A 15578-nucleotide genomic window follows, 5' to 3' on the forward strand; every position below is an offset into this window, starting at 1 on the left:
GGTGTAACTGCATCCTGAGCTGATCCTGGGGCACAGTGCTGCAGCCCTTGATGGGATATCAGCAAACACCCAGGGCTTAATGTGGTCATGCTTCCTTGAAAACTCATGTGCTGTGCCCTGCAGCTCCGCTATACCAGCTTAGCAGGATTTTCTCTTCACAGCTCTCAGGGAAGGGACTGTCCTCATTTACAAATGGGGAAACAGCTCCAAGATCTGGAATTTCAGTCACCAATCTGGGCTGGGCAGAAGAAAGCCTGGCTCCTGGAAGGGCAGCCTGCCCATGCCTCTGAGTTTGGAGCAGAGTGAGGGGACAGTTGAGGGGGCACTGAGGTTGCGTGTATAGAGCCTTCCAGGTCTTGGGGTGACCTAGGAGCAGAGGAGGGTCCTGGTTTGGGATTAACAAGAGCCTTGGGCTTCTAGGTGGTGCTAGATGCTGGAGGTGAAGGCAGGGAGCCCCTCACAGTGATGCAGAGAGGCAGCGTATTTGGACACAGGTTGGGGTGTGTGTCAACTCCTCTGGCAGATGCTTTCGTTTTCCTAGTGAGGATGAGGACCAGAGGTTGGAGGCTGGAGGTACAGGAAAAGAGGACTAGAGATCTGGAGAGGGAGCAGGCTGCACTGGGCAGTGCCCTGAGGTTTCTGGAAAGCACGGGCTTGACTTGAGGTTAGTGGCACGAGTGTCTGTGAGACTGGCAGTGGAGAAGCAGTCTCCTTGCACCTTGGGTGTGAAGTTGGAGTTGCGGGTGGGAGCTGTGCTGGGAGAGTAAGAAATAAGAGCGGGCCTGACCTGTGGTGGCTCAGTGGATAAAGAGTTGACCTAGAACGCTGAAGTCATTGGTTCAAAACCCCAGGCTTGCCTGGTCAAGGAACATATGGGAGTTGATGCTTCCTGCTCCCTGCTCCTCCATCCTCTCTAAAAATTGAATTAAAAAAAAAAAAAAAAAAAAAAGAGCGGGATTGGGCACTGAGGTGGTGCAAGAGTGACAGCAGTAGTGGGCCATGGGGTTGAAGCTGGGTGGGATGGCTGAGGAGGACGGGGAGTGAGGGACCTAGGCAGGTGATGTGTGGGGGCAACGGGAAGAGAACATCACTGGAGGAGAGGAGGTCAGTGACCAAGGGGCCAAGATGTGGGAAGCCTTGAGTCAACACCCAACAGCAGTCTGCAAAAGTTGGGGAGGAGGAATTAGTAGGTCCATGGCCAACAGTGGCAATGACAGAGGCAAGGGTCTGGTCTCATGGCATGACCTTCGGAGTGAGAACTACAGGGTTTGGACACGGTGGGTGGGTCAGCTCCTCCAGGAAGTATGGAAAGAGGCCCACTCTAGAGGGGCTGCAGGGGAGGGATTTTGGTGGGCACAGCTGAGGCTGGCAGTGGGAGGGAGGGAGGGAAAGGGGTAGCTGGGACCCCCACAGGTGAGAAATTTCCATGGCTCAGAAAGGGTTTAGGTTCAAGACCAGAGTCTATAGACAGTGGCCTGCAGATGTGTTTGGTTTGACCCATGTAATTTTTTTAGAGTTTATTTATTGATTTTAGAGAAAGGAGAGAGAGAGAATGGTGTGGGGAAGAGTGGGAAGCAGCAACTCATAGTAGCTTCTTGTATGTGCCGTGGCTGGGCAAGTCCAGGGCTTTGAACTGGTGACCTCAGCATGCTGGGTTGATGCTTTATCTACTCCATCATCACAGGTCAGGCAACCCATGTGATTTTTCTTTTAAGTGAGAGGAGGGGAGATAGAGAGACAGACTCCTGCCTGTGCCCTAATGGGGATCCACCGGCAACCCCATCTAGGGCAGATGCTCAAATCAATTGAGCTATCAGTGCCTGAAGCTGATGCTCGAAGTTAAGCCACTGGCTGTGGGAGAGGAAGAGGGAGAGAAGGAGGAGAGGGAGAGGAGAAAAGCAGATGGTTGCTTCTCATATGTACCCTGACCAGGAATCAAACCTGGAACATCCATACAGCGGGCCAACGCTCCATCCACTGAGCAAACCGGCCAGGGCCCCATGTGATTTTAAAAAAAATGTTTTTATAACATTGCCAGCATGTAAAAATCAAAAGATCTAGCCTGGCCTGTGGTGACGCAACCGGATAGAACATTGATCTGAATCAGTGAGGTCACTGGTTCGAAACCCTGGACTCACCCAGTCAAGGCACATGACAAGCAGTCAACAACTAAAGTGAAGCAACTATGAGTTGATACTTTTCATTCCTCTGCCCCCTCTGTAATCAATAAATAAAATCTTTTTTTAAAAAAATCAAAAGATCTCACAAAAATTTGGACTTCTGGCCTGACCAGGCAGTGGTGCAGTGGATAGAGCATTGGATTGGGATGCCAAGGACCCAGGTTCAAGACCCCGGGGTTGCCAGCTTGAGTGCAGGCTCTTCTGGCTAGAGCAAGGCTCACCAGCTTGGACCCAAGGTCACTTGGTCTGCTGTAGCCCTGGTCAAGGCACATACGAGAAAGCAATCACTGAACAACTAAGGTGCCGCAATGAAGAATTGATGCTTCTCATCTCTTTCCCTTCCTGTCTGCCCCTATCTGTCCCTCTCTCTGTCTCTCTCTGTCTCTGTCAAAAAAAAAAAAAAAATCAGAACTCTGGACCTTGGCCAGTTAGCTCATTTGATTAGATTGTCATCCCAATACACCAAGGTTGCAGGTTCAATCCTCAGTCAGGGCACATACAAGAATCAACCAATGAATGCATACATACTGGAAAAACAAATCAGTGTTTCTTTCTCTCTCCCCCTTCCTTCCTCTTTCTCTAAAATCAATAATTTTTTTTTGTGAGACAGAGTCAGAGAGAGAGAGACAGATAGGGACAGACAGACAGGAAGGGAGAGAGATAAGAAGCATCAATGCTTCGTTGCAGCACCTTAGTTGATCATTGATTGCTTTCTCATATGTGCCTTGACCATGGCTTCAGTAGACCGAGTAACTCTTTGCTCAAGCCAGCAACCTTGGGCTCAAGCTGGTGAGCCTTGCTCAAACCAGATGAGCCCGCGCTCAAGCTGGTGACCCCGTCGGGGTCTCAAACCTGGGTCCTCTGCATCCCAGTCCAACACTTTATCCACTGTGGCACCGCCTGGTCAGGCAAGAATTTTTATTTATTTATTTATTTTTAAATCAGAAGTTCTGGCCATGTGGGACTACTGCCTGGAGCTGAGTAGTGGCTGCTACCCCTCTGGACGGGGTACCTGCACATTCGTTACAGTGCCCTCAGCTCCACTTGTCCCAGTCCTGAGGGACTCAGCCCCGAGTCCTGTGCTGCTCAGGCATTAGGTGGCAGCCTTTGTTCTTTGTTGTCATGATGGGCCAGGGCCAGTTTCTGAAGCAAATGAGTCCCAGAATGTCAGTGCTGGAAAGCTCAGTGGGCTTCCAGACAGGAAGGCAGGGCAGACCTAGGTCATTGCCAGCTTGCCCTTGCAGTGTCTCCTAGTTTACAGGCCAGCAGGGGCAGAAGGTGGTGAGCTGGACAGGGCATGGGTATGGGCTCCCAGCAGTTTCTGCCCCTCCCTGGCCCACACCTGCAAATCTGTGAGAGACTAGTCACTTCCAGGTTACGCATTGTGAACCAGAGAGAGGTGCAGATAGGGTCTAGTGTCTGGTGAGGGGCAGTGACCTGCCTGCTCCCTGAACACATTCCTGGTCTCCAGAAGACCTTCCCGACTCCCCCTGGATCCCTGGCCACTCCCACAAAGCCAATATCACCTGCCCACAGCAAGTGGCAGCCACCACCCGTCCCTGTTTGTGAGGCCCACACAGGGAGCAAAGGGGCTTCTGGGTAGAGTCTTAGAAGAGAGAGTGCCTCCCACTTCCACTCCTCCCCTGTGGCTTCTGATCATCTCAGATTCTTGGGATTCCTCCTACCTGTCCACCCCATCACTGGAGAGAGCATCACGGGGGTGGGGTGGGAGGAGATCTGGAAGCTAGAGCACAGGCCCTGAGATAAACTCCTCCATGGGTTCAGGGAGACTTCTCAGGCCACCAAGGCAAGAGAGAGCCTGTCCAGCTCACAGGCGGCGGCGGGGGGGGGGGGGTGCTGGTGTGAGCTAGAGCTGGCTCCTGATGGCTCATGTCTTTCCAGCTCTGTTGTTTCTGTTGTTTGTGGTGCCACAATGGCAAAGTGAGAGGACTCACACCCCCAGGGAATCAGCAATACCTCATCCCTGGCCCCCGGGCCCTGCCCACATCTGCCAGCACACGCCTCCCCCTGCTTCCCTCCCAGCAGGTCTCAGCTCCAGGATACGTTTTTAGGGAATATGATCTGTCCTGTGCCTACCTGTGTTTCCGAGGCACTAGCCTGTACCTTAGAGGAAGTATGTCCGTCAAGTGGACCACATGGTGACAACAGCTGAAAACACTTCCCTGGCCTCCATGTCCTCATCTGTGACATGGAAGTAATTTCTACCTTAAGAGCTACAGGTAGGCCCTGACCTGTTGGCTCAGCAGTAGAGCATCTGCCTGGCGTGTGGAAGTCCCAGGTTTGATTCATAATCAGGGCACACAGGAGAAGCTCCCATCTGCTTCTCCACCCCTCTCCCTCCCCCTTCTCTCTTTTGCTCTCTCTCCTCTCCTCCTCTCCCACAGCCATGGCTCAATTAGAGCGAGTTGGTTCGGGCACTGAGGATGGCTCCATGGCCTCACCTCAGGCACTGAAATAGCTGTTGCCAAGCAACAGAGCAGCAGCCCCAGATGTGCAGAGCATCACGCTGTAGAGGATTTGCCAGGTGAATCCTGGTTGGGGCACATGCAGGAGTCTGTCTCTTTGACTCCCTGCCTCTCATTTAATAAAAAGGAGAAAAAAAAAGAGCTCAACTGGGTCCTGAACAAACATGCATCATCAGCTCTTTCTGCAGTCCTGCATGGCCAGTCTGATGCCCCTGCCCTGAACCTCAGGACTTCTGAGATTCCAGTGTGTGATGCCCACTGTTGTCCTGCCTGGCTCTGACTAACCCTTGGGTCCTGTGTCTGGGTCAAAAATGGCAAGTCAGCTTCACCCAGGTACCAGCTCTGACTGACCATATTTTCTGTGGCTTTGGGCTGACTCAGTGCAAAAGTGGTGCAATTGATTGACAATGTCTGCCAAGGCCCTGGGCAGGGAGCAGGCTCACCTGCAGGGTTGCCATCTGGGTGCTGTGTATGTGTGATGACTAGCTGCAGGATGATGGGCTAACTCAGGTCTCACTGCCACTTCTCAGCTGCAGGTCTTATGCAGAGCTGTCTGGTTTCCCTCCCAGTGAGGAAGGGTTGTGGGGGAGCAGAGCCTGGGCAGGAGCCTAATCCTAGAAGCCTAGGTGGAACACCACTTACCTGTGAGCTACTGAGTCAATGCCTGGATAGTAATCATGGAGGTAACTTCTTGAAAGAAATCCTGGCAGGCTTCCCCACTCCCGTCTCTGCCCCCCAAAAAAGGTCTTTCCTCATGGGCTGTGTGGATAACCTGTGATCAACACCGAGAGGAGTGGGAATGGAACAACCTCAGTCTCACTTGTTGAGTAACTGCAATGCTTTGAGATGGGACCTGTGTCCTTGAGTATGGAGGAAGTCAGTAGATAATAAATTAAAAGAATCATTCCAAATTCCCCATTGTCCTTGCTAACAGGAGTCCAAATGGGTCCACAGCAACATCTCAGGAATAGTGGAACATGAGTGGCGTAAGCCAGTCCTAACAATCCTCTTCCCTACTTCCCAGCCTCCTGGCCGCTGTTATGGACTGAACTGTTTCACTCCCCACCCCCAATTCATATGTTAAGCCCTAACCTCCCAATGTGACTGTATTTGGAATTAGGACCTGTAAGGAGATAATTGTTAAATGAGGCCATAAGAGTAAGGCCCTAGCCTGACCTGTGGTGGCGCAGTGGATAAATCATCGACCTGGAAATGCTGAGGTCGCCGGTTCAAAACCCTGGGCCTGCCTGGTCAAGGCACATATGGGAGTTGATGCTTCCAGCTCCTTCCCCTTCTCTCTCTCTGTCTCTCTCTCCTCTCTCTCCCTCTCTTTCTCTCCCTCTCTCCTCTCTAAAAATGAATAAATAAAATTAAAAATTAAAAAAAAAGAGTGAGACCCTAATCTAGTATGACTGGGTCCTTGGAAGGGATATTTCTCTGCTCTTTTATGGAAAGGGGGTCACAAGAGCAGCCTTCCAAGTAACTTGCAAACTTGTTCTTGACAATTGGAACTGTGGAAAAACATCCCTGTCTGTTTTTAGCTGAGTCCAACCTCAGTGCCAAGTGCCCACCATTGTAACCCAGCCACCAGCCTAACAACTTATGACAAGTCTACCTGTGGTTCCCTGGAGGGCCACTGGCTGTAGGATTCCAAGTGTTAGAGTGTGGGAGACAGGCTGTTAACTGACACTGGTCCTTGCAGTCTAAGGATTAAGCCAAAGGCTAACCCTTCTCCACATTCTTTGTTTGATTGAGTTGATTAAGGTAATCTATATTCCCTTCCTCCTACCTTTCATTTGAGGAACTACAGGTTAAGATTGTTATGCTTGCCCTGGCCGGTTGGTTCAGCGGTAGAGCGTTGGCCTGGCATGTGGATGTCCTGGGTTCAATTTCTGGCCAGGGCACACAGGAGAAGTGCCCATCTGCTTTTCCACTCTTCCCTCTCCTTTCTATCTCTCTCTTTCCTCTCTCCTTTCTCTTTATCTCTCTCTTCCCCTCCCACAGCCAAGGCTCCATTGGAGCAAAATGTTGGCCCAGGCGCTGAGGATGGCTCCGTGGCCTCTGCCTCAGGTGCTAGAATGGCTCCTGTTGCAATGGAGCAATGCCCCAGATGGGCAGAGCATCACCCCTTAGTGGGCTTTCTGGGTGGTTCCCGGTCAGGCGCATGCAGGAATCCATCTCTCTGCCTCCCTGCTTCTCACTCCAGAAATATACAAAAAAAAGGGGGGGGGATTGTTATGCTTGATAAATGGTTATGCACTCTTGAGTAAGTTCCTGGTAATACCTCAGAAATGTGACTGTCTGGGAAACTTCCTTGTTATGCAAAGGGCTTTGTTCTCTGCACTATTAAGCTGACTGAAAATGTCTGGGCTCTTGTAGGTCATCAGCCTACAGAAACCTCCCAACCCCATCCTTTGTCTCTCTGTGTTCATTTCCTCGTTCCCCACCATTCTCCCTCAGGACCTGGTCAATTACGAGTTGCACTTGTTCACAGCATTAAAGCCCTGAACCAGTGACAGTTCCTGTCTGGCTTTGGATAAATCTGCATCTGTGGTAGGCAGTTAAACAAGAGCACAGGCTGTAGGACAGGCACAGAAGATCACCAGGGCGGAAAGGCCCGGGTGCCTAGCAATGGGCAACACTGGGAAACCGGAAACCCTGCCCGCAGGGTAACCCTTCCTCCACTAGCATGTTGCTAGGTACACAGGCTAGACCCCTTAGCAGGGGAGTGAACAAGGGGGCTGGAGAATAGCCCTTAAGCATTGAGCCCTCAGGAGAGCCAGATGTAAACCCTTTGAGGGCTTACATGTAGGCCTCAGCTGTGTTTCAGCTCCAGGCCCAGAAAAGCAGCAAAAGCAGAACAAGGCAGGCCACAGCTGATCTCAGGACCAGCCACATTGACTAATGACCCAGTGCCCTGGCACCGGCCAATCAATGGAGACCATAACTCTGACAGGACACACCTGGAGAGCTGGTGAATATTCTATTGAGATCCTCCCCTGGGACCTCTCCTAAACCTAAGGGTTAAAAACCCCTCAGAGGACCCAGCATGCTGGCCCTTCAGGGAGCACACCTGTGCCTTTCCCCTCCTTTTCTTCCCCTAGGTGCTTTTCCTTGCCTCTTTCTTCTGAGCTTTAAGACCTGCAACCAGGGGAGTGGTGGGCAGTGGCGACCCATCCTGTGCTAACCTCCTAAACCTGTCTCCAAGGTCCCCTTTTCTCTGACTTTTCTTTCTGCATGGCCAATAAATCCTTTCTTTACTTGCTGCACTTTGCCTCTTTTTTTTTTTTTTTAACAGAGACAGAGAGTGAGTCAGAGAGAGGGATAGACAGGAACGGAGAGAGATTAGAAGCATCAATCATTAGTTTTTCATTGCAACACCTTAGTTGTTCATTGATTGCTTTCTCATATGTGCCTTGACCATGGGCCTTCAGCAGACCGAGTAACCCCTTGCTGAAGCCAAGCTTGGGTTCAAGCTGGTGGGCTTTTTGCTCAAACCAGATGAGCCTGCGCTCAAGCTGGCGACCTCGGGGTCTCGAACCTGGGTCCTCTGCATCCCAGTCCGATGCTCTATCCACTGCGCCACCGCCTGGTCAGGCTGCACTTTGCCTCTTAATTGAATGTTTTCCTTCAAGACATAGAATCAAGGTCTCGTTTTACCAGTAACATCCTTTTGGTGCCATGACTCTTGGATGGTCTTCTAGTAATACATCTACCTTGTTGTAGACTCCTAGACATACTCCCCTTCACAGATGTCTGAACCTTGGTTATTATGATCAAATGCTGCTTTTTTTTAATTATTTTTTTTTGTATTTTTCTGAAGTTGGAAACGGGGAGGCAGTCAGACAGACTCCCGCATGCACCCGACCGGAATCCACCTGGCATGCCCACCAGGGGGCGATGCTCTGCTCATCTGGGGCATCACTCTGTTGCAACCAGAGCCATTCTAGCGCCTGAGGCAGAGGCCACAGAGCCATCCCCAGCTCCTGGGCCAACTTTGCTCCAATGGAGCCTTGGCTGCGGGAGGGGACGAGAGAGACAGAGAGGAAGGAGAGGGGGAGGGGTGGAGAAGCAGATGGGTGCTTCTCCTGTGTGCCCTGAATGGGAATCAAACCCGGGGCTCCTGCATGCCAGGCCGATGCTCTACCACTGAGCCAACCGGCCAGGGCCCAAATGCTGCTTTTGATTGTTGACATCTGTCAACAATAGACAGTTGGTTGCCATAGACAGCTCATGGCCATCTCCAGAAAGGTCCAGCATAACCTAGTCCCTGCCAAGGCTGGGCACCATCTAATTGGATTCATGGAGCTGAGTCAGGGTCAAGGCTATGCTCTAGGGAGGCCCTGGAGTACCCCAAATCTTTGTTAGAGTCTGAAGCATTCCCAGAATCCTCCCCTTGGATCCCTTTTTGAGTATAAGTCAGCTGGACACAATGTCTGCTACTTGCCACTCAAATATCACCAGCCATCCAGGTGTCCTTTGTGGTGAATGTCAAGGGGCCCCAGCCAGCAGATCAAGGGCATATTCTCAAATGCCAAGGGATTCCAGGCAGCAGAGCCACACCAGTGGTGTCAGGCTGAGCCTTGCTGCTCTGCCGAATAAGCAATGACTGAGAGTACTCACTGGGCTTTGTGCTGAGCTGAGCTGCCTAACAGCCAACGAAACAACCCTCCATGGCCAATGCCAAGGATACTGATCTCTGGTGGCCAGAATCTCTACTCCACCACTGCCTAGGAACAGCCCTGAAGGCAAGGAGCTCACAGTGCCCTGAGCTTCCTTCTCACTGGTAAGCAAAGGACTCTGTCCTGACAGGAAGTTAGGCCTCTGATTTGTAATAAGGAGAGGAAAGCTTGCCAGGTAGTGAATTTGAATTTTCAGGAAATATAGTTTTGAATTCAGCTACATTCAAGAACTGGGGCCAAGGAGACCTGATTAGTCTTCTCTAGAGAAAACCTGTCATTGTATGCAAACAATGCTGGAGTTTACAAAGGCAGTCCTTGCAGGCTTCTTTACCCCACTGTTGGGCCTTGTCAAGCTTATGCTTATACAGGAAGCAAGGGGAAGTCAAATCGGACATCGTGGAATTTGGTAGATATGTGACCTGTCCTCCCTAGGAGAGCCAGTTTCCACTGACCACAGGAGGAATGAGGGTGGGTACATTGATCATAAACACCCAGAGTGCTGTGGGGAGTCTGTCACTGATGGCTACCCAACATTCTTCCAAGTCATTTAAGCCCCTTTGCTTTGGCCCTCCCCTACATTATGAACCATCCTCCCAAGGTACAGGCTACAATAAATCATATTCACAAGCTCCCTTGCTGTTCTTTTTTTTTTTTTTTTTTGTATTTTTCTGAAGCTGGAAACGGGGAGAGACAGTCAGACAGACTCCCGCATGCGCCCGACCGGGATCCACCCGGCACGCCCACCAGGGGCGAAGCTCTGCCCACCAGGGGGCGATGCTCTGCCCCTCTGGGGCGTCGCTCTGCCGTGACCAGAGCCACTTTAGCGTCTGGGGCAGAGGCCAAGGAGCCATCCCCAGCGCCCGGGCCATCCTTGCTCCAATGGAGCCTCGGCTGCGGGAGGGGAAGAGAGAGACAGAGAGGAAGGAGGGGGTGGGGGTGGAGAAGCAAATGGGCGCTTCTCCTATGTGCCCTGGCCGGGAATCGAACCCGGGTCCCCCGCATGCCAGGCCGATGCTCTACCGCTGAGCCAACCGGCCAGGGCTCCCTTGCTGTTCTAAGCAGGCATGTGACCTAGGTGCCATGTCAATCAGACATGATACACCAATTAGCAAGGGAGCCATGGGAGGTGACCAAATGCATTTGATGGTTTATAGAGATCTTGCTGCTATTGGTGACAATGGAGCATCTAGTTGTCACTCTTTCCTGTTTGTACATTGTTAGCTCAAATCAATTAAGAATTCATACCACTGGGAAGAGAACAAACAGTTCTTTGATATAACACATTCAAAACTGAATTTTTTTTGTGTGTGCTCACATATGGCTGAAATTTAGGATCAAAATTACAAGGCCTGCCTGACCTAGTGGTGGCGCAGTGGATAGAGCGTCGGACTGGGATGCGGAAGGACCCAGGTTCAAGACCCCGAGGTCGCCAGCTTGAGTGCGGGCTCATCCGGTTTGAGCGAGGCTCACCAGCTTGGACCCAAGGTCGCTGGCTCCAGCAAGGGGTTGCTCAGCCTGCTGAAGGCCCGCGGTCAAGGCACATGTGAGAAAGCAATCAATGAACAACTAAGGTGTTGCAACGCGCAATGAAAAACTAATGATTGATGCTTCTCATCTCTCTCTGTTACTGTCTGTCTGTCCCTGTCTATCCCTTTCTCTGACTCACTGTCTCTGTAAAAAATAAATAAATAAAATTTAAAAAAAAATTACAAGGCCTGTTTGTATGTTTACATGTCTGAGTATGTAGTATTTTCATGCTTTCAGATGGTATTTTCAAATTAGATTAGATAACAGAGCTATTAAAGGACCTCTACCTTGAGATTTAATTATTTTATTATTATTATTATTTTTTTTTACAGGGACAGAGAGTCAGAGAGAGGGATAGACAGGGACAGACAGACAGGAATGGAGAGATGAGAAGCATCAATCATTAGTTTCTCGTTGCGACACCTTAGTTGTTCATTGATTGCTTCCTCATATGTGCCTTGACCATGAGCCTTCAGCAGACCAAGTAACCCCTTGCTTGAGCCAGCAACCCTGGGTCCAAGCTGGTGAGCTTTTGCTCAAACCAGATGAGCCCACACTCAAGCTGGAGACCTTGGGGTCTCGAACCTGGGTCCTTCCGCATCCCAGTCCAACGCTCTATCCACTGCGCCACCGCCTGGTCAGGCAAGATTTAATTATTTTAGAGATGAGTTGATATAAATTGAATTATTTTCAAAATCACTCCAAATTAACAAAATTGGATCTCTAATACTTTCAATGCAGAAAAAAGGCATTCTAATACAAATTAACCCAAATGTTAGAATTCAGTATCACAAATTTATATAAATCCTCTGCAAAAGAGGCTAATCTAACAGATTTAACAAAAACATGTCTTCTGCCCTGGCCGGTTGGCTCAGCAGTAGAGCGTCGGCCTGGCGTGCGGGGGACCCGGGTTCGATTCCCAGCCAGGGCACATAGGAGAAGCGCCCATTTGCTTCTTCACCCCCACCCCCTCCTTCCTCTCTCTCTCTTCCCCTCCCGCAGCCAAGGCTCCATTGGAGCAAAGATGGCCCGGGCGCTGGGGATGGCTCCTTGGCCTCTGCCCCCGGCGCTAGAGTGGCTCTGGTCGCGGCAGAGCATCGCCCCCTGGTGGGCAGAGTGTCGCCCCTGGTGGGTGTGCCGGGTGGATCCCGGTCGGGCGCATGTGGGAGTCTGTCTGACTGTATCTCCCCGTTTCCAGCTTCAAGAAAAAAAAAAAAAACCAAAAAAAAAAAACCCAAAAAAAAACACCATGTCTTCTCTGAGTAATCAGCATTTAGTACACATACTTCATTATGTTTAGATATGCTCTTTCTAAAGACATAATAGGTTCACTGATCAAATAATCTAGCACCACTTCTATTTAGTGTTTAAGATTATAAAAAAGTTATGTTTAACCAAACTGAATCATTATTCTGACAAATTTTATTTCAATGGTAATCATACTTTTTATAGTATGTGAACTGGAAGACAGTTTCAAAGACTCTTAGGTAACTTAAAATCTTGAACTGATTCTAAATTGAGTTAAATAATTGAGGCGAGTAGCTGGCCAGGTGGCTCAGGGAATGGAGCATTGGCCTGGCGTATGGACATCCCAGGTTTGATTCCTGGTCAGGGCAAACAGGAGAAGCGGCCATCTGCTTCTCTCCCCTTTTCTCTTCCCCTCCTGCAGCCAGTGACTCAGTTGGTTCAAATGTCTGCCCTGGGTGCTGAGGATAGCTCATTGGTCCAGGTGTCAGCCTAAGACGCTAAAAAAATAGCTTGATTTGAGCATCATCCCCAGACAGAGGTTGCTAGGTGGATCCTGTTTGGGGGCTTGCGGGAATCTGTCTATCTCCCCTCCTCTCACCTAAAAAAAAAAAAAGATTTTGATGTTCATTCAATTCCTAAATCATTTTTAGTAAAATAAACTATTTACAAGCAGAATTTTAACTTTATGTATTTTTGCCTTTTTATATAGTAATGAAATATTTGGGGTCTATTACTAAACATGTTTATTTTTGCCACCATGACAAGTTATACCATGAGGGATGTATATGTACAGAAAGTTTTCAGAAAGGAATTTTGAATGGTCAAGGCTGGCTAAGGTTTGAAGGGTTTATTTATAAGATTTTTCAGAGGCCCTGGCCGGTTGGCTCAGCGGTAGAGCGTCGGCCTAGCGTGTGGAGGACCCGGGTTCGATTCCCGGCCAGGGCACACAGGAGAAGCGCCCATTTGCTTCTCCACCCCTCCACCGTGCTTTCCCTCTCTGTCTCTCTCTTCCCCTCCCGCAGCCAAGGCTCCATTGGAGCAAAGATGGCCCGGGCGCTGGGGATGGCTCTGTGGCCTCTGCCCCAGGCGCTAGAGTGGCTCTGGTCGCAACATGGCGACGCCCAGGATGGGCAGAGCATCGCCCCCTGGTGGGCAGAGCATCGCCCCTGGTGGGCGTGCCGGATGGATCCCGGTTGGGCCCATGCGGGAGTCTGTCTGACTGTCTCTCCCTGTTTCCAGCTTCAGAAAAATGAAAAGAAAAAAAAAAAATTTTCAGAAAGAGCTTTAGTATCAAATATACTGATACAAAACTAGAATTTGGCACTCTCTCTGTTAAATGATAAGATTTTCTTGAATTATTTGTCTTAAAAGATTGTTAAAGGTTTTTCTTTATTTTCTGAATCATCTGCCCTTGGGCGAAGATTCTATGTCTTCTCAGAGTAATTTCCCATACTTTATGTAAACTTTATCATATCATTGAAAGTTATTAAGAGGGTAAATGTTATTGTATATTTGAAAATTACTAAGAGAGTAAATTTTAAGTTCTCATCACAGGAAAAAAATGTTGTAATTATGGGTGGTGATGAATGTTAACTATCCTTAGTATAGCAGTCATTTCTCAATATATACATATGTCGAATCATTACGTTGTCAATATCTCAACTTAAAAAAAAGAAAATCTTTGTATAAAAAAAGAGAAATGAAAACACAGCATAGCAAATCCTATGAACCCAGAAATTACATTCCACCAAAAGATATGGGTACATGTATTCACCAAAATGCATGTACACAGCAGCATTAATTACAATCCAAAACTGGGAACTATCATGTGGTGATGCAGTCATACAATGAAATTACTATAAGACATTAAGAACAATCTACTGATACCATTGATGAACCTCACATATTGATGTACAAAAAAGTACAATTCCATCATTATAAAGTATATATATATATATATATATTTTTTTTCTTTCTTTTTTTAGAGAGAGAGAAAAAAAGAGGGTAAGGGAGAGGGAGAGAGATGAGAAGCATCAACTCATTGTTGTGGCACTTTACTTATTCATTGATTCTCATACGTGCCTTGACCTGGGGAGCTCCAGCCAAACCTGTGACCGCTTGCTCAAGCCAGTGAACTTGGGCTTCAAGCTAGCCTTTGGGCTCAACCCAGCGACCATGGGATCATTTCGAAGCATGACCTCACGCTCAAGCTGGCGAGCCTGTGCTCAAGCCAGATGAGCCTGCGCTTAAGCTGGCAACCTCAGGGTTTCGAACCTGGGACCTCAGCGTCCCAGGTCAACGCTCTCTTCACTGCGCCACCATCAGTCAGGCATCATCATTATAAAGTTTAAAAACAAAAGACTGGCAAAACCAATCTCTAGTAGAAGTTAGTAAAGAGGTTAGTTTCTCTGGGTTAGGAGAGGTGTGGTAGTATTTGTGGGTTATTTAGAAAAATCATCACACTGTACTTTTACTTTACACTTTTTATTTATGCACTTTTCTGTATGTACATATTTGAGTGAAAAGTTTACACTTACTCTGTATTTTTTTCCATTGATTTGAGAGAAAGAGAAGTATCATCAACTTGTTTTACTCAATTGTTCCATCTAGTTGTGTTCTCACTGATTGCTTCTCATATAGGCCCTGACTAGGGGTTGAACCCATGACCTCTGGCATGCTGGGTCGACATTATCCACTGAGCCACCCAGTCAGAGCCTGTATTTTCTTGTTTAGGGTATTTCCTTCCATTTTCTTCTAACTTACCAGTAGATATAGCAAGTATTTTTGTTTTGCTGGTTTAAAAAAAGGCTTACATTCTATTTTTATTCTTAGTATGGTTACCAATGCTTTAATCCACTTAGATTCATATACCTGTCAGCTTACTATCTTCCCACAGGACAAGAGCTTCAGCATGCTTTACATATACATATCCTTTTATTTCTTGCTCAATGCCCCAGCCCCAACTGTTAATATTATCTAGAATTTACTTCTATTTGTTAAATTTTATGTGTTGATTTTAGAGAGAAGGGAGTGGGCGAGGAAACAGAGAAACATCAATTTGTTATTCCACTTATTTATGCATTCATTGGCTGATTCTTGAATGTGCCCTGACTAGAGACTGAACCCGCAGCCTAGGCTTATTGATATGATGCTCTAACAAACTGAGTACCCCACCAGGACTAGATTTTATAGTTCTAGAGATAGCTTATATTTAGTGACTGATCTTTATTTAACAATAAACTTTAGAAAGATACTTAATTACCCTCAATTATATTTCTTGCTACTTGGGTCAGACTTGTTTCTGAGTATTTCTAAATACTTTCAGTGAGTCCTGGGTGTCAGACTTCTGAAGCCTTGTATGCCTGAGAACATTTTCATCATGCTCTCACATTTAAATTTTATGCCCTTTTCCTTCAATACATAAAACTCATCAATGAATTTCTTGAATTCAAAAG

General features: G+C 48.3%; 1 protein-coding gene across 10 annotated transcripts in view; it reads right to left on the reverse strand.

Moving 5' to 3' along the window:
* Positions 1-12313: 12313 nt before the first annotated feature.
* Positions 12314-15578, reverse strand: part of KANSL3 (KAT8 regulatory NSL complex subunit 3) — a 63477-nt gene continuing 60212 nt past the window's right edge. For 9 of the 10 annotated variants that reach the window (XM_066267750.1, XM_066267752.1, XM_066267749.1 and 6 more), the window contains one exon: positions 12315-12721. In XM_066267750.1, coding sequence (XP_066123847.1) covers positions 12608-12721 — 114 coding nt within the window. In that variant the 3' untranslated portion in view covers positions 12315-12607. Of the gene's footprint in view, positions 12722-15578 lie in introns of all 10 variants that reach the window. The other variant, XM_066267759.1, reaches the window with a different exon arrangement.

Source organism: Saccopteryx bilineata, chromosome 3, assembly GCF_036850765.1.
Source record: "Saccopteryx bilineata isolate mSacBil1 chromosome 3, mSacBil1_pri_phased_curated, whole genome shotgun sequence".
NCBI classification, from domain to species: Eukaryota; Metazoa; Chordata; class Mammalia; order Chiroptera; family Emballonuridae; genus Saccopteryx; species Saccopteryx bilineata.